The sequence below is a fragment of the Astatotilapia calliptera genome, chromosome 3 (assembly GCF_900246225.1).
Source record: "Astatotilapia calliptera chromosome 3, fAstCal1.2, whole genome shotgun sequence".
NCBI classification, from domain to species: Eukaryota; Metazoa; Chordata; class Actinopteri; order Cichliformes; family Cichlidae; genus Astatotilapia; species Astatotilapia calliptera.
The window spans coordinates 3,176,616-3,204,237 of record NC_039304.1 but is presented as its reverse complement, the minus strand read 5'-3'; the positions used below and the strand labels follow the sequence as shown (position 1 = coordinate 3,204,237).

The 27,622-nt window shown below is 46.5% G+C and overlaps 1 protein-coding gene across 21 annotated transcripts in view; it reads right to left on the bottom strand.

Moving 5' to 3' along the window:
• The window catches only part of camk2d1 (calcium/calmodulin-dependent protein kinase (CaM kinase) II delta 1), a 78,820-nt gene extending 51,738 nt beyond the window's left edge, over positions 1–27,082 (bottom strand). For 7 of the 21 annotated variants that reach the window (XM_026159701.1, XM_026159662.1, XM_026159710.1 and 4 more), the window contains exons 1-2: positions 26,753–27,081; positions 24,801–24,895 (exon numbers count right to left, since the gene is read on the bottom strand). In XM_026159701.1, the coding sequence (XP_026015486.1) occupies positions 24,801–24,895; positions 26,753–26,814 (157 nt within the window). In that variant the 5' untranslated portion in view covers positions 26,815–27,081. Of the gene's footprint in view, positions 1–24,800; positions 24,896–26,752 lie in introns of all 21 variants that reach the window. The other 14 variants (XM_026159720.1, XM_026159683.1, XM_026159764.1 and 11 more) reach the window with 5 other exon arrangements.
• Between the last annotated feature and the right edge of the window lie 540 nt (positions 27,083–27,622).

Genomic DNA, 27,622 nt, shown 5'->3' with positions numbered 1-27,622 from the left:
TTAGTTCGAGCCTTCTGCTGGTCTTCTACCCTGGCTGATGTAAGCACTCATCGCAGGGTGACAAGCTTTCATCTCTCTGCAGGTTCATATTTGCAGAGACAGTGTGGTGTGCATACAGCTTTTCTTTCCTTCTGTTTTGCAAGAGTTTCTAAGGGTTTGGCATCACACCCAGTTGTTTGCATTTTCTGGAGCAATTAGAGCTACTGCACATGTGCCCAAGCAGGTACGGGCTTGCACGGACTCCCAGAGACTGCAGGAATGTGCTGCTCAGCGACTGGCTGGCAGCTGTTCCACCCAGCTTTCCGTGGAGGTTGCTGTCACATTACAAACGTTCCTGTCACGACCTGTTGTGTACAACGACAGCAAGTCTGTGCACCATGTCTACTGCACAAGCAGAGAGCAAATGCAGTCTGTCCGTGTCAAACGACAACTTAGTCACAAAAACTGAGCTTTTCTAACACATGCTATACACACACTGCTACGCACAAAATGCAAGAAAACGTTTCAGCACTTGGGCCAAAAACACAGCGTAACCAGGCTACGGAGGCAAGCAGGACAAACCACCACGCCAGATAAGGGTCACGGATTCAGACTGGATGTAGCTGCGCTCCAGTCACGGTCCAGTTCGGTCTGTTTCAGATCCATTTATAGGGGTTTGCTTTGTCCCGACTTGATCAGAGTTACTTTTAAACACGCTCATCCTCCCAAAGTGACACCAAAATGTTCAACATCTCTGCAATCTCTCATAGCACGTTTGCCTGATACAAACCTTATCTTCATCACAGACTTTGAAGGTGACGTTTTTTATTGGCCAGTCTTCCTGTTAACAGTAACTGAGTGAAAGAGCAACCACCCAATCAGTGAAGACCGATGTCAGATCCCAGGAGAAACGCTTACACTGCCGAGCATCAGAGATCTCATGCTAAAAAACGACTAAAACGACGCTTCTTTCAGTATCACAGTCAGCAGTGACAGACGCAGATATTCCTCCAGACTGAATTAAAACTTTAACATTAAAAAGGAGGCCCTGCACTTATCTGCCTGTTGCCATGGCGAGTCCTGGTGGTGCTAACACGAACACACTGACAGCTGATTGCTCTGAGCTGAACACAGAGTCTGATGGTGGCTTGTGGCCAACCAGTACCTTACAACATGGTACTTAGTCACCGTTCAATAACTTCTCTTCTTTCCAAGCAACAGGACACTGAGAAGAAATGTTGTGTTTGAGTTTTTGAGAATCAATGAAAGCGTTTCTACGAAAACACAGCAATAATGCAACAACCGCACTACTGGTACAGCTGCTGTTAGAGGCTGGGAGCAGACAGTAGAGGATGTGTCCACGTTGATTTCTTATGCATCAAACCTGTGAGTCGTGCAGTGAAAACTACTGAAGTCTGTCACTGTTCAAGCATTATGTGACAGGAGGCCAGAAGCACACTAAATACACTTGATGGTCATTTTTAAAGTCGAATGTTCCCGTTCAATTTCATTTTTTCCATCTTTCTGTGCTCAGTTCACACGTTTGCCTTCGATTCATCTGAAACTGTGTCCAGTAATATGCTGCTGCCACAGTCCTGCATGTGACTGTGATATTGGGATCCAACCACACAAACATGTCTCTGACACGTCCACATCCCTCCTTTGAAATCTCATTCATCTTTTAAAAACATGTTTTGATTAATACAAACATTTATTTCTGCAGTGGAACAGAAGTACGCGTCTCCCTGACCACCACCTAATGCTGCTGCTGCTGCAATAGACAGGCTCCTATTTGAATGAGCCGGGCATAATCTGGACACATTTGCATGAGCAGCAGAGGAGGAGACGGCTAAAAATAGATGCTACTATAAAGCAAAGCTCTGTATTCTTTCACACGTTCGTTACACGAGTTGTTTAAAAGCCAGTACAGGAAAAACAAGCTGTTTAACTTTGTGTGCCCAGAATGAACTGCTGCAAATAAAGTTTGATGTATAATGAAGACTAGCTGTGCATTTGTGCCTTTGATGAGCTGTGACAATCACATGAGGCCAAATGTAACCGTGTAGACTGTGTACATGTAAACATGTAGCTCGTCCAGTCCTCTGTTACGGTACCACGATGTTTCCATGGCTACAGGCATAACTGGGTTGGACATTTTGACCTAAACGAGCAGCTGTTATTACTCTGGTTTCTCTGTTGAGCTCTACATTTAGAGACTAATATCTTTCTGCTGAAGCCATTCATGTTAAGTCTCAAAGTGCATTTAGACTTTTACCAGGCGCCAGTCAGCTCTGAGCTAATCCTGCAGTTATCTCTTTATTTATACGATACGTTTAAAAAATGCCCGACATCCTCTCTTCCTGTCATCGGTTGGCTACAACAACCATTAACGACATGAATAGTTTGGTTCCTTCACACAAAGTCTATAAAATCAAATCCCACGTATTAGATTTGGATGCCCGTCGTGATGCAACCCACGGATTTGCATCTCCTCCATATTTGAACCGAGGCTCTTTGTCGTGTGAATAACTATGTTGGAGCGATCCAACTGAAGCAGGTCAGGTTTGTTGTTGTGACTTCACAGGCTGGTTGGACATGATGGTTTAATGACTCGCATGTATTTTTCACATCACTATCATCTCTAATAATAATGATGACACCATGGATACCAATGGAAAGAATGAAAATACATGAAAATACATCGTACGGTTCAGGAAAAAGTTTGAATCTCAGCAGGAACAATTTAGCGGCAGAAACATTTCACTAGTAAGAGCCAGGACTCGGCGATATGACCCAAGATTCATATCTCGATATTTTTTTAAAGCCATAAGTTAAGAACAAAAAGAGAGTTCTAGTCACACTGTGTCCCAGATGTCACACGGGCACTTTTATTAACATACAGCACAGAGTTACATGAAGAAATTACTCAAAAATAAATTATCAGCATTTATTAAAAATAATGCTCCATAAATAAAAGAAAACAATGTTGTTTTTGTGCATAACAAAGAGCTCACAACTGTGCAGTCAGAATGTAAACTAACAGACGCTGAGCACAATAACAAAGATTTCACAGCTGCTCTGTTCCCAATCCGCTTCATAACCACGTCTCTGAACAGCTGCCATTTATGGTCCTTATACACAGTACGGTAATATTACGTCGAAGCACAGTACGTATCACTCCGCGAGGCTCAGCCGTAATGCTCCGACAACCCATCAAGCGGTGCAGCTCCGTAGCTTACCAAAGTTGTAAAACATTTTTTGACAGATTGCTAAGCGCCGTGTTCCACCTAAGATCGGTTCGCGGCCATCAAGCACAACCAGAACATACATAAGGCGCGCTGTCAACGTTTGAGAGAATGAAAGGATTTTGGGCTGTGCAGCCCCTGTGGGCTGCATGGCGTTAGCGTGGTTAGCTCGTTAGCGCGTTGATGCCGTCAAGCCCCACAACTCGCTAACGGAGATTTGCCGTGTCCATCTGGTCGCTGCCTGCAGGTGAAGCGATGGGGGAGGAGGGGGAGTTGTGTTCAGTGAAGGAGAGGCGGAGTAACGTTGCGTAGAGACAAAAGTGGACGAAAGAGAGGCAAACCTGTGGCTCCACAACTATAATTATAACGTAACATAGACTTTATCGATATAAAGGATATGGTCACATCTTATATCTCGTATGAAAATATCTCGATATTTTTAAAAAACTCGATATATCTCCCAGCCCTAGTAAGAGCCAGGGTCCTTTGCAGACTCTACACTGAGACACGCTGGACAACCAATCAGACGTGGCTGCAGTGGGTAGACTTGCACATATAGATGTTCTCTTCATTGCAACAAGGGCTGCCACAAATGATTATTCTGATAGTCGACTAGTCACCGATTATTTCTGCGATTAGTCGACTAATCAGATCCATTAGACGTACAGCTTATTGCACCAGCAGCATCTGCTCTTATATAACTATCATTAGCTTACAGCTTTAAGTGTTTAAGGTGCTAACTAACAATAAAGACAAGATGATAGTTTATTAAATTTTAATGAAATTTGCAGATTGTTTCGGTGAAGTTTAATAAACTCCTTCTATCTAAACTATAACAGGACACCGGAGTAGATTCTCCAGCATCTCACACTTCTGATAATCAGCTGTCTGCTTGAGTTTATTCAGCTGTGTAAAAACTTTAATCTCAGCCAAACCGATTTACTCAGGAACAAATAAAATACTACAAAAAGCCAAACGATAACATTTTAAGTTATCTAAGTGACTCATATATCATGTTTACCTGAGTAATGAAAGACGGCGGTGGGTTTGAAAACGATCTGCCGGGAGTCCGGTGTTCTCACGGCGCTAGTTAGCCTAGCCCCCGGCTAGCTATCGAGCTAGTGGGTAACAAACGTCTCCGAAAACGTCGGAGCGCTTTTGAAAATATGTGGTGTCCTGATAAACTGAGCAGATATTTGAGGTTTACACAGCTACATTCTCCCTGAAAATATGTTAAACGTTTATTTTGTGACCCAGAAAGAATAATAAGAGTAACATTAAAACTAACTAGCTTTAATATTGTTGGAAACTGAGCTGGGCCGCGCTATGAATTCTGGGACACAGCTTCTTCTTCTTCGGGGTTTAACGGCAGCTGGCATCCTTGTACATGCAGTGCTGCCATCTTCTGTTTCAGTCCGTTATTACACTCTTAAATCCTGCTACTTATTCCTGCGTCTTTTGGGATCTTACAAAGCTTCAAACGACGCGTCGACTATTAAATCAGTCGTCGACGGTTTTGATAGTCGACGTAATCGTGACTAGTCGACTAATCGTGGCAGCCCTAATTGCAACAAGGGGAAAAAAAGAAAAAGTGCTGCATTGCTTTGCTTGCTCTCAGCTTGATCTATCCACCATCTCCCTCTGAAATACAAATCTAAATCTTTTCTGCTGCCCTCTCACATCTTTGATCATCTACTACTGAGGGAAACTGCATTTGTGCAGGAGGAGACGAGCACTTTCCTCCTGCTTGTGTTCAGGAGGTTCAAAGGCTGCTGGATTGCACTGCTGAGCGGACCTTCGTAGTCTGCTGCCACGTGCTCAGTGAAAATGCAACTTTAAAAGGTTGGCATGCAGCCAGAGGACGGTCTGAATGAAATCAAGTGCTGAAAATGTCGTCGTTCCTTTCATGCAGTCGACTGTTGTTACGTTTAGCTGCCAGGCAGCATCCAGCTCAACTTGCCCTGCAGCTTTCAGCCTGCTCACCTTTTTCCACACAAAGTGAAAGTAATGAGTGTGGACGAGCTGAAAGACTGTCACAAGTACAAGCTTGTAGTGGAAGAACTGCAGCCTCTGAACAGAGGAAGCAACATCTCAGGAGGCTGTTTGGTTTGGAAACTGCAGCTTCTCGCTGTGAGGAGCTTCTATGTCCTCCTGTGTCTCTGTGGGTTTCTTTGACCCAAGGACACGCCTGCTAGGCTGATTACCAATTCATGTCCCACAGTCATCCAGAGTAGTGGACAAATGGTTATCTGTCAGTGCTTCAAAGCGTGTTGTGGTAATCTGCGGATCAACCCAAGCTGGATAAGCATTTATGGTGGATGGAGGCTAAATCAGTTGGATCACACTTAAAATGGCATCAATAAAATAATAGAAACAGCATTTAGTTAGATAAATAAAGGACCTCTTAAGCCTCCAATCCTCTCACGTTTGTATATTGTCCAGAAAATCGATGTCATTAAGTGATGCAGCCTGGGCCTCGTGGGGTGAATTTCAATCACACCGCTGCCCTGGTGCAGCTGATTGAGGCCCTCTGAGTGGAAACGTTGCTGTTCCTGTGAGTGATGGCTGCATCGGTGCTGCTCACGGTGACATGCAGCTCCTCACAGAGACACGCTGGAGTTGAACCTTCAGCTCACTCAGAGTCTTTCCAGAGTCGCAGCTGAGTGTGGGGCTAACAAGCTCTATCAAAGCTCAGCTACACATCGACTCCTCTCACCTGGTGGTAGCTGTGTGACGCAGACGAAACGCAGACTTATTCTGATCATTCAACCAAAGAACGCAGTTCCTCACTCACTGAGGAGACGGCTGCATAGACCGGATACTATTCTTTGTCCCAATGACAGACGGGGAAAACACTTTAAACTTATGTTAGAAAAAACAAAGTAAACAACAAGTCACAGCTGATGTCAACAACAAAGCAACTCTGTGAAGCTGCAGAGAACTGATGGGTAAACTGTTCACTGACTTTGAACATAGGCTCTGCATCCACCTGTAGTTGAATGAAAGTATGTGGCTACAATCATCCGTATGCTGCTAACAACAACTGAAGTGTTGCTGGTTACATAAAGACCCCAACAGTCCAATGGGTGTCCTGCTAAATGTTGCCGGGAGTCAATTTTGAGATGCACCGTTCAGAGAGTGTACTCCTCACCCTGTCTGTGTAAGGCTCGAACCGTGGGTACAGAGAGGACTGAGGATGTGAGGTAAAAGCTGCTGAAACAGTGACACCTGGTTTCAATCAGCCCACTGAGGTTAGAGGCAGTCAGGGGTGCAGGAGGCTGCAGGGCCATGCATCTATTACAGGGAAGAACACACACTGACAGAGTTTTAGAGCAACTTCTTTGTGCCTAATGCCACAATAAAGCTTATCTTATCTTATTGGCATCCTGCCACAACTGCCGACCAATCATTCGGGGATACACATATTTGCCTAGCAACCAGAGGTTACCGGGAGGTCACGGGCCGGTCACTGGCCTCAAAGCGACCCTCCTGCAGTCCTGCTGCAAAGTGTGGAACCGTGGTCGCGTGTAGATGTGGTTAGCCTTCTGTCCCATGTTTGAACACCAACAACAGTAAATGCAAGTAAACATGAGCAAAGAGGACGCACTGACACGCTGTGGAAGCATGAAACCCAGCTTGAGTGCTGTGGGTAGCTGAGGATGGAGACAAACACTTTGCTAGAATCTAAACTCCGTCATGTTTTAAACACATAAACCTACTGAACCGAGTGGGCTAAAAATAGTGAAATAAATAAAAAGAGCAGCTCTGTGTAGTTCGCTGCCCCTGGGGGGAGGGGGTGGGGGGCAGCAGTGAAACCCAGCTGGTCGGTGCAGCCCCCCTCCCCCTCTCTAACAGCTGGGTCTGTCCTCTTCCTGTTTACAGCACCTCCCTCACATAAAGAGGCGGAGCCACGAGCGTGTAAATGTTTGCAGCTTACAGACGCTGAATGAACCACATGAACAGTGACTCTGCAGGGATCATCTTTCTCCACTTTTATTTTTATTCACTGCCAAATTCTGCGTTTTCATTTGAAGCACATCCTCCTCCGCTCAGCCACTGAAGCGTGTCGGCACTCTACGCCCTGAGCTGGGGTTAGGGTGGATGCTGTTGATAACAGCGGACCGTGTGCCCACAGCAGCGTCCACTGATGATGCCACCTGCCTGGCCTCATGCTGATGCCACGCAGTGGAGGCTGCACAGACAAAAAGCTTCACTAGCATGCACAGTGACATCAATCTGGTTTTTAACAGACGTCCAACAGCAGATGTGCTGGGTGTTCCTGCTAGCCGTCTCTGTGTCCTCTCTCTGCTTGAAGGTGAACTTCACTGAAGGCTGTGGACTCCATCCATCCATCTTCTTCCACTTATCCAGGGTTGTGGGAGCAACCCAAGCACCACCCTCTTCATAGCCACCTCCTCCAGCTTCTCTGGGGGAACACTGAGGCATTCCCAGGTCTGCTGAGAAATATAATCTCTCCAGCATCTTAAACAGATGCCGAAGCACCTCGACTGGCTGTATCTGACACAGAGGCTCTCCACTGAGCTCCGCTCCAATAAAGGAGAGGCCAGCCACTATTGCTCACTTCTGCTGCGTCCACAACCTTGTTCTTGACCCACAGCTCCTGACCATCGTGAGGGTGTAAACCGACTGCTTCGCTTTTTGTGCTCAACTCTCCCTTTACCACGATGGACCGTCACAGTGTTCGCATCAATGATTCCACACCGATACCTTTATCAATCTCTTGCCTTTCCGCTCACTCGTGAACAAGATCCCCAGATGTTTCAACTCGTGCCTCGCCCAGTCAGCACTCCGTCAACTTTTTCCAGCTGAGCAGCACGGTCTCAAATTTGGAGGAGCTAATTCTCATCACTTTTTTGTGCAGTCATGTTCCAACATGACTGCACAAAAGTTGGGCTTACTACGAGCAGTAAGCCCAACTCCTGAGAACGAACCTCCCCCCGTCATCCCCCGTCATCCCCCGTCCACCAAACGTGCAAAGGACTGTATTCCTGGCAACCGCAGCCAAAGCCAGACTCATCCATCGGGTTGCCACACGGAGAAGTGTGACTGGTCACTCCTGCACGGCTCGACAGTCCAGTGGTGGCGTGTTTCCACAACTACGTGCATGCAACGCTTTGCATTGTGCAGGGGGACGTGAGGCTTGGATGCAGTTGCTCAGCCATGGAAACCCATGAAGCTCTCTACACACTGTTCTTGTGCGAATCTGACACGGCAATGGCAACAAAAATGGCGCCCAGTTTTGCCTGACTATTTGTTGGTCACCTGGAAGAAGCAATTCGATATAACCACCAAACTGACCCTTTTCTACCACTTGTGTCTTTGGAGCAGCACTTTTACTCTGGAAGGGAGCGAAGGACGAAGGAAGTTTAACCCTTGACACCAAAGTACCAACAAAAAGACAAATCTCCGCCCCCTCGCTGCACTCCAGACCTACTGATCTGAATACATTACTACATGCTGGAAGTTTCCACCCAAGCCACCTCACAGTGATCCACATGTATCAGGGACCTTTAACCCTTTACAGCCGGTCGGAGCGGACACGCTCTGTTTTGCGTAACTATTTTTAAATCCCAGTAGCACTGCAACCGCGTAAGCTAGCGCAATAATTTTTTTTGCATATGAAACCGGAGGAGTTGTACTTACATCTTATGCCATCATCTTGTCCTAGGTCACGGTTTCCTTCCACATAAAGCTTTGCAAAAACTGCATAAAAAGCACTTGCAGGAACAAAAACATAATATTCCAGAAACACGCTTTGCCGATCCGATCAGCTGTTCATAACACTTCCTACGTTGGAATAGACGTCAGCGCAAACTGTCGCATGTCCGCCATTACCTGCCCGAAACCGGAAGTGACGTCATTTTCGCAGAAATGTAGTCTTTTTTTACTATCAGGGCCTCAGGGCCTATACTGGTCTTTTTAAAAGTTATCTTTGACTTTGTGACTTTCTGTGTGGTTTCTGGGATGCTGAGGACTCATATTGCACTGCTGGAAATAGTTTATTTTGATGCACATGCTGCTTTTTTGCAAATTTGCATCATAATATTTATTTTCGTTTTTCCTGCAGTGTATAAAAATTGGTGTATTTCAAAAATAAAACTATGAAGACACTCAAAATAAATTTCCTGTGGTGGGAAACTATTTTGTGCAACTTTTTTGTATTTACAGTTTTGAGGGATAAGCCTCTTAAATTTCTCTAACTACAAATATATGTTAAAAAAGCAAAAACGATTTTCAATTTTTTTGTAGTTTATTGCACTTTTTTGCAATTTATGTAATTACTAAGCACTTAATGAATACATATTATTAAAATCTGGGCTATAATGGTTGTATTGATGTATAGCAACTTGAAATGCTCCCAAAAATGGCTCCACAGCATGTAAACATATAATATAAGCTCTGGCGGACTTGGTTTTATGGTAGGTCTTAAAGGGTTAAAGAACCACCAACGATACCTGATAAGAGGGGTAAAAAAATTAGAGCTAAGGTCTTGGAAAGCTCTGGTCAGCTGGTTTATTTGTGAAGGTGCGATTGGTCCATTTCAATTTATTGAGTATTTTTTTTAAATAAAAAAAAAGTGATGACATTTTTTAACGACCCTGATGAAGCCACGAGCTGAAACACATTGGTCACTTAATAAAGTTGTTTCCTGTTACTTTGAGCGGAGTCTCCACGTCAGCTCATCTGGAGGCCACGTGCAGTTTGAAAGTCTGCACCTCTGCGGTGACCTCTGCGGTGACCTCTGCGGTGACCTCTGCGGTGACCTCTGCGGTGACCTCTGCGGTGACCTCTGCGCACTGAGGCGTCTGGCCCGACATAAACCCAACTGAACCACACGCCTCAGGGTCCACTGACCCCACGCCCCTTTCATAACTGAGGAGCTGCTGTCATTTCCGTTTTGTTACAGCGCCACTAACCACTGACTGAAAGACTCCTCTTTACTTTGCCACGCCGTTAATCACAATCAAGGTAAAGTGACAAAGACTTCCTGCAGAGCAAATGGGCCTCCTCACAGTTTGCCTGAAGCCGCTGAAACCTTAAAGAGCTGCGTTTGAGTCTGTGTTCATGATCCTCCTTCATGGTTGTTGGCTGTGACAGGCTCTCCTGGTGTTTCCCATGAGTGCATCTTTACTCACATTGTTTTGATGACATACTTACACTCGTTGCAATAACAACGTAAATGCTGTGACGGTAAAAATGGGACGTATAACTTTAATCCCACGTGACGACCTGTGATAACACTGTGTCTGGATCTGGACTTTACTGCGACCTCACTGCTCGTCACAGATTTCTCCTCCTCACCTCTCTGTCTGTGAATATTTGTCATCTTCCAGACGTAGCTCAGTCCTGCTACGTCTACACGGACAGCACAGCGACATATCTGACGTAGGAGACACGTGCTGTAAGGACGATCGGCAGAACCCGGGAGAGTTTGATGTGAGGGATCGGGTGAGGTCAGTGTTTACATGAAGCACTTTTATTCTGGTTAGGCTTTTAATCCGGTTACTTGTGTCCACGTAAACACGGCTCCTGCAGGAAACATGGCCTGACGCCAAACTCGCATTAGATCAGGACTCTAATCTCCTGCGATTAAAGAAGAAACCGGTCCTACTGATAGCCCGCAGCACACGTGTGTTACAGACGTGTGTGAGGAAAGTCCTAGAAATCCATCATATAATCCTAAAGCGTCACCGCGTTGTTCTCCAGACTCCTGCTGATGGTCACGGTTGGACTAAAGGTCATGTAGAAAGTAGTCGGCCTGCACAGGACCGTTATAGGACACAGCTGTTGCTACTGCCACGTCCTCCTCACAGATGTCATGTTGAAACCGGTCCTGCAGATTCAGGGACCGTCTGAGGAAACAATCAGGAGGACATAATCCCAAGTAAGGGAGCGAGCGGGGAGGTGTGTCCGGCCGCAGTGACGACAGCACGAGAGTGGGATTATAAACCCTGGATTACACACAAAGACACAAATCCACCACAGGCCCAGGTTCTGCTTTTGACACACGATCTGGAATGAGGCTATACTGAGCCACACAGGCTATTTGAGGTCAAACAGTTGCTTTAATTACAGCGCAGAGCGCTGATTAGCTGTGACGACCATCACTCGAGTCTGAGATGGCCAAGCTTTTATATCAGACAGCGTCGAGCAGTCGTATCCACGGCGTGGCGATGAGGCCGTCACTCTCTCACGGTCATAATGAGAGGAGAAGTGTGACATCAGAGCCTGTTCAGGCTGCTGGATCTCAGGCTTGAGTGGGAGGAAACCGGTGGCAGGTCTCACTGTCGTTTCTCAAAATGACGACAATGAGAAAAGTCAGCGCCGGAACAACATGTGCGTTTGGATGTGCCGTACAGGATCAGAAATATTCTCTTTAATCCTGACAGTCTCATTTCAGAACGTCTCAATAACACAGACGCTTGAATCGTCCACAACAGCTCATTTGTTTAGCAGGGAGTCGTCTGTGCATCGATTTGCATTGGACTGCAGCTTCTCACACACCAAACCTCTGAAACACACACGGGCGTCTCCTGTAGCTCACGGAGGCAGTTTGCAGAAGTGAGTCACCCTCGAGTGGAGGCGTTTAATCTCAACAGCGGTGTGACACAACCTCGAGTATCTCAGGCTGCAGCTGCCGTGACGGCTCCCACACTAAATCCAAACGGGTAAAGAAACTGATAATGAGTTCAGCCTTTGATTGAACCTGCAGGCCCACACGAGGTGATGACCAACAGTCCCAGCACTGAAGCGCTGTTACAGCAGACAAGCTTTACAGGTTTGTTCAGCGCTGATTTAAAAGGAAAATCAATCAAACGCATAATTTCCCTCCATTTAATCAGACGTTTCTTTGTGGACGGCGGTCCACGCCAAAGCGAGCCACAGCTGGGAGAGGATCCAAACGATCTAAATTACTGTCACAGCGCACGGGGTCAACGGGGCAGCTGAACGAACTGAAACACTGGCAGTCTGCGCTGCCTGAAAGTCGTCTCCAACATGAAAGATTAACGGGGCTAGCCTGGTCTGGAAAGTTCATGCAGAGGTCGTGCTGTTCTTTGTGCTTACAGCGGAGTAGGGTTGGGCGATTACACTGACCACCGACGACAGGCCGAGCCTTTCACCGATCGTTTTTATAAGAGCGCCTGATTTATGTGCCCAAGAGTTTGTAACATGCTGGCTGAAGCTGAGAGAAGCAGGCAATGTTTTAACACCACAGAGCAAAGTGGCATACATGACAAATGGATACACAAACTCATTGTCTTATACAGGGGCTGGCTGTGGCGCAGGGAGAGCAGGTCAGCTACCGACGGGAAGGTCGGTGGTTCGATTCCTGGCTTCCGCAGTCTGCCAAATATGCTCGGGCAAGATCCTGACCCCGAGTGTGGCCTCAGCGTTGCTCAGTTTGAGTTTAGAAGTGCATGAATGTTGTGTGGACAGCAGAAAAGTGCTACGTAAGAGTCGGTCCATTTACTCATAACAGAAGGACAGGCCGTGGCCCATGTTCAGAAAAAACTAAATACTTTATTTTTAAATCAACGGTGGGAAAACGAGACAGTGGCTTCTTTTTCCACTGTAAGCGTCTTTTGTGCGACTGGCACGTCTCAAATGAATAATCTAAAAACTATTAACACTGAAACAGACAAAACGTAGAAATTCTAAATGCACAAATCAGTCGGTGCATGAGCACATCGCTCCACCCATGGAAGAGTCTGCATCACTTACCGGACGGACGAATGCCGGGGGAAAGGCTTTACATATCGCAGCCTTACAGCAGAGCAGGGATTTACAGGACAGACTAACTCATTAGGCATTTTGTTTCAGTGCTTTTTCTCAGACTCATCCTTTCAGATCCTGATAGAATTCAAAGATTATTCACAATTAGCAACTGTACAATACGTTTAGTATCGCCACAGACTGACACATGTACAAATGCATCGACGAACGGAGACCGTTTCCCTGAGGGGAGCTGGAGAGAGGCGCTATGATGGGGAGAGACTTGTTCAGAGGCAGCTGCACGCTCAGAGAGGCTGCAGCTGAAACGTGCCAGGCGCTACAACCACTGGCTGTTTAGCTCTGCTCCAGAAATCTGACGTTTCCCTGAAAGATGGAAAATAAACTGGAATCAACCACAGAAATGTGAAGTGAGTCATTGTGTATGCACTAAAAACGAACCAAATATTCAGCTGAATCAGAGCTTGCTACACTTTGACTGCTGGCACTTCAGCAGCATCACGGCTGGGTTGTTCTCTCAGAAAGGACAACTGTGAAGTAGAGACGCTGAGATGCTGCTTCTCTCCAGAGCGTCCTTCATTTAACAAATACAAACAAGTCTTTGAAAGAGAAAAAGCTCCATAACTGTTTGTGACGTTTCTCTGAAGAGTGCTTTTACTGAGGCAAACTAATATCTAGTGGACATCACGGGAAATAAAAACAGCAAATACATCGAACGCAGTCGTCTCTGAAGCAGTTCATTCAAGTGCAGCAGCTGACTAGTTCTGCCATAAAAACACATTCAGTTTAATAAAAATACTTAATCCACCAGAGCAAAGTCATCATATCGGGAACTCCTAACACTCCCGATCTCACTGGAAGCGTTTCTATGCCCGGGTCGTCGTCTGTTTGGGGAGACTCCCACAGGCCTTCAAGCACAGCCCACTCACAGCGTTTAAAGTGAAGTACAAAGACATTCAGGTCCTCTGTTATCTAGCCGACGCCGCCACGCGTTCAAACAGAGTTCCCACGGCAACAGGTTTGTCTCACAATCACATGCGATCATTTGATGCGGTGCTGCAGAAAAATGCTGTCACGGTTACAAACAGGTTTTTGCCTCTGTCCATCAGCACAGTGGGTTTTAGAGCAGTCACGGTGGGATTCATGCAGACCGTTAGCTTTGATTCAGGGCTTTGAGAAACTTCAAAGTCTTTTTAATGTGTTCCAAGCAGGGAAAAGAGCCAAAGGACTGGAGCAATGACGAGGGCCGCATCGTGGCGATAGATGAACGGGTTGGAGCACCCGCAGCTCTTGGGGCTGTTCCTGGTCTGCATTTGTTAGTTATCAAAAGCAGTCTGAAGAAGCAGCGTTGGTGAACCTGCAGCAGGATCATGCACTCCCCGCATCCACCATCAATTATGACCTGATGACTTGGTCCCAGGTCGACCAATGGAGAGGCCGTGACTCACTGTTCCAGGTGAGGGACCGGCTGCCTGTTTAGCAATAAAGTGGTGGCTGACTGGCATTACCATCTTCAGAGAGCCACGCCCACCTGGCTTAGAAACGATGAAGTGTGTGTTGCTCGGGTATCTGTAGTAAACATTATATCTTTGGTGGACCAGAGACGTCACCCCTCACAGCGACGTCACCTACGCAGCTCAATCAGTGCTACTTCCATCAAGTGAACCCACACACTTTGCTTCCTGGCTGACATCCCTGCTTCTCTGCACACAAGTGCTCTGTAGCTTCACACCATAATCTCCCAGTCACTCTAGATCTGCTCAGCCTGTGTCATAGCCTCACTGCTCTTAAGGAAATCACACCACTAACCTGCCTACGAGGCTCTTCCTTCCTTTATCACCTCTCATTCTTTTACTTTATTCTCCTTCAAGACAGCGTTTGTTTCAACCGAAGAGCAACTCCTCAGTTTTAACGATTGTTACTAAAAAGTAACCAAACAGGTTTGGAAGCCTGTTTGTTTGGATCACAGACTCACAGCTCGTTTTTATTTATTTATTTAATTATGTTTATCCAACTAACTTATTTATTAGTCGTGACTGTTCAACTATAAATTGTAAAAGTACAACAAAGGACTGTTGTCCTGTAGCTGAGCATTCAAAGGTCTTAAAGAGACGCTCACAACGCTGCCCAGAAACAACTGAAACTCTGCTGCTCTTCTAGCCGACAACACTTCAGTGATGATCCCAGTCTGCATGATCACATTGTCATGGAAACGTCATGCAGCAACAAAAGAGTTAGTAGTGAGGAGAAGATGTGGATTAAGGTCCGATCTGGTCAGCTTGTACAAACATGGCAACAGGTCCGTCTCTTTTGCTGTCAGTCAAAACTGAGCCATCTGTAAAGTTAGAGCTCTTAGAAACCACATGTGGTCCCTCACTACCAATCTGAAATGAACAGTTGCATTGTGGGAAACAAAGTGTTACTCTGCCCACTCGTGCACGCCGAGTTTGCCTTTGCATACTGAACCTTCTTTACTTCACTTCATGTTATTTCTCAAACTCATGGAAGCAAAGCTACAAGCAATGACTCATGTATGAAACACGGTCGTCCCTGAACTGCACTCCCTGTACGCTTGAGGCTCGATTCTTCTGTGCATGTAAAGCAAGGAGAATAAAGAAGGTCGCTGCTACGTCCACCTCCATCCAGAACTCACTGAACAAGCCGTGCATGAGCTCCGACTGCATTGAGTGTTTTTTATTCAGCCCACTGGGCGGATCATTTGGATCCCATCATACAGACGGTTTGTCTCTGAGATTATCCTTAACAGAGCAAAAATGATCTCAGCACGAGGATCCCACCTGAGTAACAGGTAGCAAGGACAAACGCAGCAGAATCTGTCTGAAGCAGCTTCTTCTCAGTGCTTCTTTCTGAGTCAGAAGAAGAGCTCTTACCGTGGCCACAGCTTCTTACGTCGGCCTGTTTGTGCACACTGTGTGCTCCGCTGTTAATATTCATTATTGATGCTCTAATCAATCCCCATGGTTAGTGATGGAGAAGATAACACACGTCAGACATCATTAAATGCTGGTGTTGTGTGTTTCAGTATTTCAGGCACCAAGGATGCAATTTGATATATGAAGGTGAGTTTGAGCAGCACATCTATAAGCTATCAGAGAATCATTTCTATTGCACGAATGATGAAGGATGAGCTGAAACAATTATTCTTTGATTCCCGGAGTAGGATTTACCCCCACCAGGGAGCAAACCTATTTAGCAGGGACATACTCATCAAACCCAACGTAAAGCAGGAGGTTACAGCTCTTTGCATCTGAAAGGTATAAAGTGACAGAGTTAAAACTCCAAAGCTGTTTGCAGTTTTTATGTTTTCATGGCTTGTTGCAGTTTGCACCTTTCAAAATCTGAGCCTTGTATTCAGCGGGCGCACCTCTTCCTAGGGCTGCTCGATTATGGCAAAAATGATAATCACGATTATTTTCACTGAAATTGAGATCGCGATTATTTGACGATATTTATTTAACCCTTTAAGACCTACTATAGAACCAAGTCCAACAGAGCTTATATTATTTTTTTACATGTTGTAGTGCCATTTATGGGAGCATTTCAAGTTGCTACACAACTGTTATAGCCCATATTTTAATAATATGTATGCATTAAGTCCATAGTAACTACATTAATTGCAAAAAAGTGCAATAAACTACAAAAAAAAAATTGAAAATCATTTTTGTTTGTTTTTTACATGTATTTCTACTTGGAGAAATTTAAGAGGTTTATCCCTCAAAACTTTAAATACAAAAAAGTTGCAAAAAATAGTTTACAACAACAGGAAACTTATTTTGAGTGTGTTCATAGTTTTATTTTGGAGATACACCAATTTTTATATACTGCAGGAAAAACAAAAAACAATCCTATGATGCAAATTTGCAAAGAAAACAGCAGGTGCATCAAAATAAACTATTTCCAGCAGTGCAATTCGAGTTCTAAGCATCCCAGCAACTATTCAGAAAAGTCAAACATGACCAGTATAGGCCTTTAAGGCCTACAAGTAAAAAAAACTACATTTCCGCGAAAATGACGTCACTTCCGGTTTCGGCCAGGAAATGGCGGACATGCGACAGTCCGCGCTGACGCCTGTTTCACTGTGGGAAGTGTTATGAACAGCTGATCGGATCGGCAAAGCGTGTTTCTGGAATATTATGTTTTTGTTCCTGCAAGAGCTTTTTATGCAGTTTTTGAAAAGCTATATGTGGAAGGAAACCGTGACCGAGGACAAGCTGGTGGCATCAGATGTAAGTACAACTCCTCCGGTTTCATATGCAAAACAAATTATTGCGCTAGCTTACACGGTTCAGGTTCTACAGGGATTTAAAACTAGTTACGCAAAACGGAGCGTGCTGCTCTGACCGGCTTTAAAGGGTTAACAATGACTTTAAAAAATAATATAACATAGTGTGCAACACCACTGAAGTTTTTTTACCTCTCTTTTCAACCAACGGCAGTCACTCTCCTCTCCAAATAACTTCTGCTTAGCTTTCCGAGCTTCCCTCGGGTCCTCTTAATCAGCGGTCTCCAACCTTTTTTGCACCACGGACCGGTTTATGCCCGACAATATTTTCACGGACCGGCCTTTAAGGTGTCGCGGATAAACGAGGGAGGGGCTAATAATCGGCTCAGTCATTTTTAATGATCGTTGAAAGCCCAGATCGTAATCGTGATTAAAATTCGATTAATTGAGCAGCCCTACCTCTTCCTTTATAGTTTCGTTTCCTGTCACTCCTCAAAACCACCGACTTCAAGAAAACCAGTTTTCCTTTTAAGGAGCTCGAGGAACCTCCCACAACCGGCGCACTTGTAGGCCATTACACGAATACACGATACAAAGCAGGGAGGTGTTTGGTAGGTGGACGGGGGGAGTCCTTCATGGGTCACGGACACATTAACCAATGAACACAACCAACCAATGGACAACGGACTGAACCATCAGAGGTCATGAGCAACAATGCCCTCCCTCTTTCCCTTTGCAGGAAATCTAAAGTAAACCAAGATAAGGACATGACTGAGAGGACAGAGTACGACTCTCCGCTCACTGAGCCAACCAGCAGTTTATTAAGGTGCAGGAGCGCACCACTGGAAGACGGTGTCCCTCCACAGGAGCACCCAGTCTGACAGACAAAGAAGCCTAATTAAAACAGGCACCTGTCCCTCAGCTGGCTGCCCTACTTGGCTAAATCAGGATTTAGAGTGAAGCCCAAAGGAATTACTCCAGTTTGTGTCTGTGGGTCAGGAGGGTTCTCGCGACTTAACAAAGCTACGACCAATGAAAGAAAACGCTGCACACTTTCCAGGGTAACTTGAAGCTAAAAAGACCAAAGTATCATCTTCTGGCAGAGTAGCTCAAGGATTACTCGTAATCCTGCCTCGAGGTTTGGAGGCAAAGCTCATGTGCATCTTAATGATGGAAAAGCTGGTGCAGCCAAACTTTCACCAAGAAGTCACTCAACTTATGGACACATGCATGACTGTACCACTGGCAACTGAGCCTCCAATTCCTCAGTCTGAATCACAGCTTTAAATCCAACCTTTGGCAATGAACCAGGTCACAGACATGAGCCATGACATTGAGACGTCTGAGGGACTTCCTTCCACGTGGATTCACCCTCAGTATGTGGCTGAGGCACCCGGACGCCCAAGAGGAACCAACTGAACTTAAACGTGAAAATGACTGTTACACTAACAAACCTGCAGAAGCTCTTGGTCACCGTGGGAAGTTAAAGGTGCATTTTAAGCAAGAGGAAACCTGTAGCAGTCCCAGGGAGGGAGGGGCATGACGGGGCTCGCGGAGGGAGGCGAGATGAACACAAGAACGACCTGCAGAATTTATCCACTCCACTTAAAAACTGAGCCTGGTTCTGCCGGAGGTTTCTTCCTGTTAAAAGGGAGTTTTTCCTTCCCACTGTCGCCAAAGTGCTGCTCACAGGGGGTCATATGATTGTTGGGTTTTCTCTGTATCTATGAGGCGCCTTGAGGCGGCTTTGTTGTGATTTGGCGCTATATAAATAAAATTGATTTGAAACCAGAGTAACTTATGCAAACTGATATTCTACAGCTGAACAGCTGAGGCCTCGTTTCCTGGACTCTGTTAATGCGTCTTGCTGTCGGACCGAAGTTGTTCTACTGCTTGTGCATCTTTCTTGTTGATCTCTTCCACGCCTCATGATGTTCTGATTTCTTATCTTCTCTCCAAATGGTAAATGGTACATGGCCTGGTTCCTATACAGCGCTTTTCTACTGGGAAAAACAAGTGTAAAGTGCACGCCTCACCCACTCGTAGAAGCACTTTTTCCTTTGTATTCATCATTAACCTGCACTCATACTCCAGGAACTTGTGGTTAGTATCTTGCCCAAGGATTCGAGGGATCGAACCACCAACTATCCAACCAGGAGATGGCCTGCTCTGCTACACCCTTCTTTCACGTTTTATGTGCAGCTAGTCAGAGCTAAAACAGGAATATCATTAATGACATTTAGCTGAAGAAAACCCAAACAAAAGCCTAGCTTCCCCATCGTTTGATCGGATGAGAACTGAGGCAGCCTTTTGCCTCGGACTGGGGAGTCCTCACGCCCGCTGACAGTTGCTCTGTTACACGGCAGCCTACTTTCTGTTTTTCATGCTCCCCTGAGTAGGTCTGATGAGATATTTTTAGCCTGCTGCACACAGCTGTGCTTCACTTAAGAGAAAGTCTGGGGTGAAATCACCAATATTCTAATATATACACAAACACTTGAGCTGATCTGCAGCACTCGCAGTGATACACAAACTGTGGCTCCCTCACTGATAGATCAGACTGGAGTTAGAGGCCATCCTGGGTTAAACACAGCTTTCCACGTGCAGATGCATCAATAACATAATAAAAACATTAAATAAAATCAGATTAGTGAACTTTAGTGCCTGCATATGGAACCCCCCCACCCCTACATGAATGTTGACAGCTTTCTATGCGTTTCACCTTTTATTGTTTGTCGAGGTTTCAACTGTTTAACGTTCTTCTACAAAATGTGACTTAAGTTCTGGTGGACGACTCATACCAGGACCATTTCCATCCACGTGCAAAGCATCATAAACTAATGTGTGAACATGACCCTACTTTACAAATGTTCAGCTTCACATATCTGATTGTTCTTGCTTCCATAAAGCTTGGTGGGCATGCAGAGTCCAACTACACCGCCTGTTAAATACATGGACACACACACAGGATTCTGAGACCAGCAGCCTGAGCTCTGCACAGATTCACAAGTAAACACAGAACCTCCTGAACCTGGTCTCTCGTTGCCTGTTTGTAGGATGTATGAAGTGCAGCTTGCAGTCTGCAGGCGGCGGGCGCCCTCGGCATGAGAAGCTGTCTAAGTGATGGCAGACACACAAGGACGTGCACTTAGGGATACTGAGTCATCACTTCTGTCACACGAACAGCTCACTGGTCATTCAAGTCCTAGACCATGTGGGTCAGTCGAGACCTGAAGGATGAGCCGTGGACACAATGAGACCACGTCATGTAGAGCTGTACACGCTGCACGAGGCTCTGCTTTGTGTTACAGCATCTTCCTTTTGTAACGCACACACACACACTACGTCTCTCTTTATCCACCTCTTTCATGTGTGGCCTTAGGAAGGCTGCTGTGTAACTGCTGTGTTAAGCCTGTGACATTAAATGCACACACACACACCTCTGACTGAGCACTTTACTGATGCGACCCTATAAAACCAGGACTGAGGGGTCAGGGGTCACGGCTCGTGGGTTTCGGTGTGTTAGGAGTGCTTGTGTTACGCTGTGTCTGAGCGCTGATCACAATCAACAGCACAAACACTCTAATATACTTCAACACCTACATGACCCCGCAGACTATATTTAGCTTCCCATCTCGTTGTGTTTCCATGGGGATGAAGAGTTCACATCGAGCGGCTGGGCCTCGGGTATTTTCCAGAAGCAACAACAAAGGGCTCCTGAACCAGAGCTTTCCCACAGCCGGTGGGTCTTCAAGTGATCACTTCCACTCCGGTGAGTCCAAGCATCACTGGGTCTGACTTTGTCCTTCATACAAGGCTGCCGTCAGTGAAGACTTCCACTTCACTACATCTGGGTGTTGTAGTTATGTTCGGGATTCTTCCAGTATTATGCTTTTATTTTGAAGAGCCGGTTAGAATGCAGATGCACTCTAAACCAGGGGTGTCAAACTGGCGGCCCGGGGACCACTTACACTGACGTGATGAACTATAACCTGTGAATTGACCTGTGAAGGGAGGATTTGTTTGTTGTTGACTGCATTGACTGAGGCATGTAGCCTCATGGGTAGTGTAGTCTGTGCTGCAGAGAGCGTGGGACTGCCCCTCCCACTGTGTGTGTTTGAGCGCGAGGCAGAGAGAAAGTACGAGTTTCTACCGACAAGAAACGGAAGATGAAAGCATGTAAATACAACAACAGCTGCAGCCTGACGAGCCCGGCTGTAAGCAAGCCGTCCAGACTGTGCGCCGTGTTCCCCTCCGACACTCTAAAGCTCTGCTGGAGCCTTTCCACGCCTCTCTGACAGTTACCGGCTACGGGCCCAACACGGAGCCCGACGGATTAGCCAGAGCAACCTTCATCACGGTCCTGACCGAGGAAACAGCAGAGTGCAAAGATGCTGAGGGATCGGCTGTGTTAGTGCAGTACTGCGCTTTTATTTTGTTAAATACAATCACAGTTCGTGCTGCCACGCGTGCACACAGAGGACCGCTGTGTTTATTTGGTGGTTCAATGAAAGATCTGTGGTCACGTTTGCAGCTTGTCTTGTTCTACGATACTTGAAATTAAATTTTAGGAAACATTTGTGGGTGTTTTGTTTTTTGTACCACTTGAACACTAACGTGTCCAAAGAGACGACGGCGCCAGCAGGGCCCACAGCTCATCCAAGTTCGACAAACCTGCTTCACAGCGGACACGAGGAAGCCTGGGAGGAGCGCTCGACAGCAGAGCACAAATGACTCCTCGCTTTAACGTTCCATATGCAAGTTTACTTCATAACTCACACAATGCTTGTGTGCACAGTAAAAGTGGCACCTGACCCAGCACTGTCCAACCACCTCGTTTTCTAGGTGCGGTGTAACAGGTAAGATCACCGTTTCTGAAGCCCCGGTGAGCCTGAAAGGAAAGTCCTTGCACTGCTTCAGTGATGTTGAGGTCAGTGTTTTTCTGTCCACATGTGTGTCTGCTACGCTGGCAGTGTGACACATGAACCAACGATTTCCAGAGGGGACTGCATGTTGCATCAACATCTGACAGTACCGCACAAAGGTTACATGCATTGTTATCATTGCACTACTCACGATCGTCATTAGAGACTACAAACACATTTACTGGTAATAGCTACCTGCTAACGTGTTAGCAAAACCTGGTAATGACTTTTCAAATTAACCGATGCACTCTGAGCCTCACAAGTGCCAGCTTGTTTAGGCCGGGGGGGGTCTCCAGGTCTGGTGGCAACTCAAAGCTGCACAATCTCCAGTGTGAACATCAAAATTAAAATCCATTAATTGAAAACTGTCCTCCTGCCTTGGCTGCTTCACCCTGCTGACGTGATGGTGCTGGCAGCTCAGGGCCGACACTGCTGCCAGTGCGTTCCCAGCATTGTCTATTAGTTTAACACTATTTCATAATTACTGTTCATTATGATGTTACTGAAGTGTCCACACTGTGACAGCAGATTAACATGCAGAACAGTCCCCATCACAGACGTGTAGATTCTCAGTGAGATCTATCAGAAAGCCTTCCAAGCTCAGCTGCAGCACTCTGCAACCACGTGTTCCTTCACTAGAACTACTGCTGATGTGATGTTTGCAGACACAGAAGAACTCTCAGGTGGAGCTTCTGTTTAGGACTTCTCCTCACAAAGCAGCCGTGGCATTGGTGGCACTCTGGCCTCTCCCTGAACGAGACCGTCAGTTCGGATCAGCACGCCACCGTATCTGCATGTGTTTGACTTTCAGAGCGTCTGTCCTCCGGCTGTGTGCTGACATCCTAAAGTGCTGCAGGCCAGATTAAAGGGATTTCACAATTTGAATGAAGAGATGTCACTGTGAATGTTGTGATTTATCAGAAGGTAACCAACCCATAAACCTGTAAACCAGAACGCGGTGCTTACGCGTAAGCGAGCTGTGTTTGAGCAATGTGCTGATGTGGCCAAAAGACAGCAGCATCATATCGGCTTTCTTTGGGATTTCACTTATTCTGAAGGCGCAACCCAAAGGGCTCATCTGCATCTCTGCCTCAAGAGCTAGGATTATTTTCACCTCATGATGGACAGCTGAATGATGGAAAAGCAGGACGGATGTTTTTCTCCTCGTGAACAGCCCCATTAGATTTATATGCAATTCTTTTATAAACACTCCTCTGTCCAACTGACCTTCTTCTCCTCATTGAGCCTAAATAAGCCCGGCGTGGACTTATGACAAACTAGCTCAATATAAGCGACATGAATGTGAAACGTCCATCTTTCTTATTCATGTCTGTGTCTCAAAATAAACCGTTCACGCTGATATTTACATCGTTTTCATGTAGAATTTCTTAGCCTTCTCTCTCCTCTTATATTTAAAATGACCACACTACGGACAAGCGACTGTTGTTATGCGTTGTCGTTAGCAACAGCGAGGGCAACGACGAGCATCGCGCGGCTCCGCTAGTTTATTTCCACATAAACCTTTCACAATAAAGCTGAAGATCCTGTTGAGATTTTTCAAAATAAACGGAATCAGGTGAAATTGTATTTAGGGACGAGATGCTAAAAAGAGCCGTCAGCACGCCGCCCCGCAGCACGCCGCCCCGCAGCACGCCGCCCCGCAGCACGCCGTGTAATGCATACAAAGAAAATCGCGGCCGTTCCAACTCATCTACCACTCGACTGCAGCTACACGACGCCCAGCTGAAAACACTTCATGCAGGTCGAGCTGCCCGAGACTCACAGAAGTTACAGAAAACAAAAGTTTTGTGATGAATATCGTTGTCAGCACGACAAACGTCTGATATCAGGGATGTGAGATCATCGTCGCTCAGCCCTGGGACAAACCATCTACCGTGCCTGCTCTCCCTTCTCATTGGTTATGATGTCCTCCAAGGCTACAAGGTTAAAATGAGTTCCTAATCTCTCAGCAGCTAAATGCGTCTTTTTCTTTTTGTTTCATTGTTGCAAGTCTCCCTTTTTAAAACCACATTTGCAAACCCTTTGCTTTCCACACAGCTGCTAGCTGCAGGGAAACCCCTGCTCCCCTCCTGAGAGGCTGCACTGCAGTCACTCTCCATCACCACGGCCCATCTATTCAAGCCCGTCTCCTTCCGTTTGTGCGCCGTGCTTCTGCCGATCAGCACTTGGACAGCAGCGGACGCCTGGGCTCCTGCTGCACGGACACTGATGAAGTTGTTTTTGTTCTGTTAGTAAGAAGATGAAAACTTTAAAGACAAAAGAGAAGCTTCTGGGTTGGACAGACACCATCACATGAAGTTCACGAGGCAACGCTCTATAATCATGTTTTAATGTGAAGACCTCATCACAAATCACCGGCGCACACAGCAGAACGAGTCGTGAAAAGGCCACTGTGACGATGCAATAACAAACACGGAAAATAAAAGTGAATTTGAAGCTGCAGGCAGTGAAACCCGACCACATCTGGCTGCTACTGAGATGACACGGGCAGCAATGGCAGAGGCATGAAAACCATAGAGCCAAAAAGAAAGAGGAAGCTGGTTTGAGGCGTGACGGGGCTAAAAAGAAGCTATTCCCTCTGAGTGAGCCACCGCTGCATGTTTGCAGTGAGAGCCTGAAGCAGCATGTACTCACCTCTAGCAGACAACTTCTTGGTGTTGATTATCTTTGCAGCATACTCCTGCCCCGTGGAGATCTTCATGCACCGCCTCACCACAGAGAAGGCCCCCCTACAGGACACAATGAAGCAGGGATCAGCCTCTGCACAACCAGACTCCTCATAATGTGCAAAGACAGCTGTGAAAATGACATTTAAAGTGTTTTCTGTTGCACTGTTACATCTGAAAGTCCCGGTCGAGTCTCGGTGTCACGAGTCCAAAGTTTCAAGAGCCATTTTACAACACGCACCATTCGACGGTGATACTGCAACAAGTCAGAGGCTGTCTAACTCCCCACTTGTCCCTTTTCAGCGTGCAGAGTGATCGTTGTGAAGCAGCTTATTTTCAGCTTCTTGTTTCTGTTCCTAAACCAGCAGCAAGTGAAGTAAAGTGAGTGAAACATGCAACGAATGAGCAGCTGTGCAGCTGCCCGTGTCCACAGCCACGTGTAAGCAGGCTTCATGCTCTGCTGCAGACACAGACAGCTGGACTTCTCTGGCATCTGCCTGAAGTCGCCGCCTCGACATCGTTGGTGCACTTTAATCACGTTTCAACACGAGCGAGCGAGGCAGCGCTCCTCTTTACGTGAGCGCAGCCTGACCCTACAGGAGAAAGCCCGGGTTAGCACCCGGCGCTGTGACGGGCTTCACTGAGCCAAACGCCACAAACAAAGCTCGACTGTGCTGAACATCATTCGTAGTAAAACTGATGACTTTGCATATGAAACTATGCAAAGTCCTCATCCATGAACTTTGTTGTAGCAAAGTGGAAAAAGGGTCTGCTTTTAAAAACTTTTGAATCATTTGTCTTTGTTTCGTTTGCCTTCTCGCGCTTCTTCTTCTCCTCTCTGTGCTGACGTTCACTGTCGCTCTTTTCAACCAATCGCTGCTCTAGCTACACATAGTGTATTTGGGAGGCCTGTACGCGACTGACAGCTGAACATACAGGTTAACCAGAAGAACTTTCAGTGGCTGCGGGTTGCAAACTAAACCACACACAGGTGAGCATCAGGTGGATGTCAGGCAAGTATATGCACATCCTCTCGGAGCTCAGACTAAAGGTCGGGTCAGAGGTCATCAGCTGAAGCACACGTGGAAGCATCAGCAGATCCCTGATCAGCAGCCACACCTGCTTCCTGCTCATGTAAACTGGAGAAGGCTTCAAACAGGCCTTTCTAAGAAGCGCCTCGTCGTAGCAGCGGCAAAGCATCCAGTTTACATCATTCACACAACTTTGCATCCAGTGGTTCTTCAGTGAAGGCCCGCAATAACTCAAGTCTTTGTTCGGGTCAGAATAACAAAGTGAAGCAATCATTTGAATGAACCACAGTGACGTGATGACCGTTCAGGCTGACCCCAGATCAGGCCGAGATCAACCACAGCTCCCCAAAGCCAGCTCGGGTTCAGGTGCATGCGTGATGAAGCGAATGGGGCGGGACTGTGGACAGAAACACGTCGTTGGCGTCTGCACAGAGGGGCGGGACTGTGGACAGAAACACGTCGTTGTTTACGAGTGACCCCACTGACCCCAACGAAACCAACTTCCTGCATTTATGACACACTGACTGGTTTTTGACAGAAGTTGTCCTCAGCCGTGTTTTCTCATCAGCACGCAGCATTTAGAGGCCACACTTAAAACACGGAGCTATTTCAGTCGGTCCCTCGGACCCTTTAACGCGCTCGGTACTGACGGGCGGGGTTCATAAAGTCCCGAAACAGCCACGAAGTATTACAGACGTGGAGTCAAACACGGATCCTACAGTATCTGTGCGGCTGTTAGCCGACAGTAAGACTACAGGTACAGTGAAGTGCCCACAGCGCCGACTGCACCCTTCAAGGTGGGGTCAGGCAGGCGGAGGTGGCTCCGTGACTCCACGGCAGCAACTGAAAGCAGCAGTAACTTCAGAGACACAAAGAGTCACGAACTCACTTCCCCAGCTCCTCGTACAGCTGGTACTCGTCGGTAAACCTGGTGCAGGTTGTTGAAGCCATGCCGAGGTGATCGCTCGGTAAACAGTCTCCACGAATCCCTCCGAGTCCCAAAGAGCCACTTGTCGCGCTGGGGAAAGAAATGAAAGCGCAGCCGGGAGGTCCTGTGGGCGGAAGTCCTGCAAGCAGCGCAGCCTCCGCGTGTCTGTCCCGGTCCCGCTCGCAAACCTCGGCTCAGTCCTGGACGTCGCGACCTACTGCTGCGCTCGTCTCTGCCGCTTGGATTAGTTACCACGGTCAAGTCGAGGCCACACACACGGACACACTTCCGGTGGTGAAACCACAATAAAGCCAACTTCGGACCCGCGCTCTCACGTCCTCGTGTGACGTGGGTATTTTTTGGCAAAATTAACAGCAAATATTCAATTTGAGGTTTATCTGATATTTATGTCACACCAACTAATCCTAATCTCAACGTGATTTTTCCTCTTTTTACATTTTGTGACTCTTAAACTAAGGTTCACGCGGTTCATGATACATATTTGATAAAATAAATTTGATGTTATTTCAATATTTCAATTATTCCACCTATTTCACGTCACGTTTGAGCACCACCGTTTTACTTCTTTTGCTTTGTTTTATTTTGTAGGAAACTAGCACAACTTCCGCTTTTTTCCGCGGGCCTGATGAAGCACAATTTCACCTCAGCGCTTCCTTATTGGGAATCCTGCACAAGGGCTCCCTCTACAGGCAGCAAGTCTGCCCTGCTGAAATCCAGGCTGTTGGTCCGCAAAACACACGGTTCTCTTTCGTTTAACAGAACAAAACAACTATTTCTGATGGTAAATAAAAGTCACAAAAATCATATCTA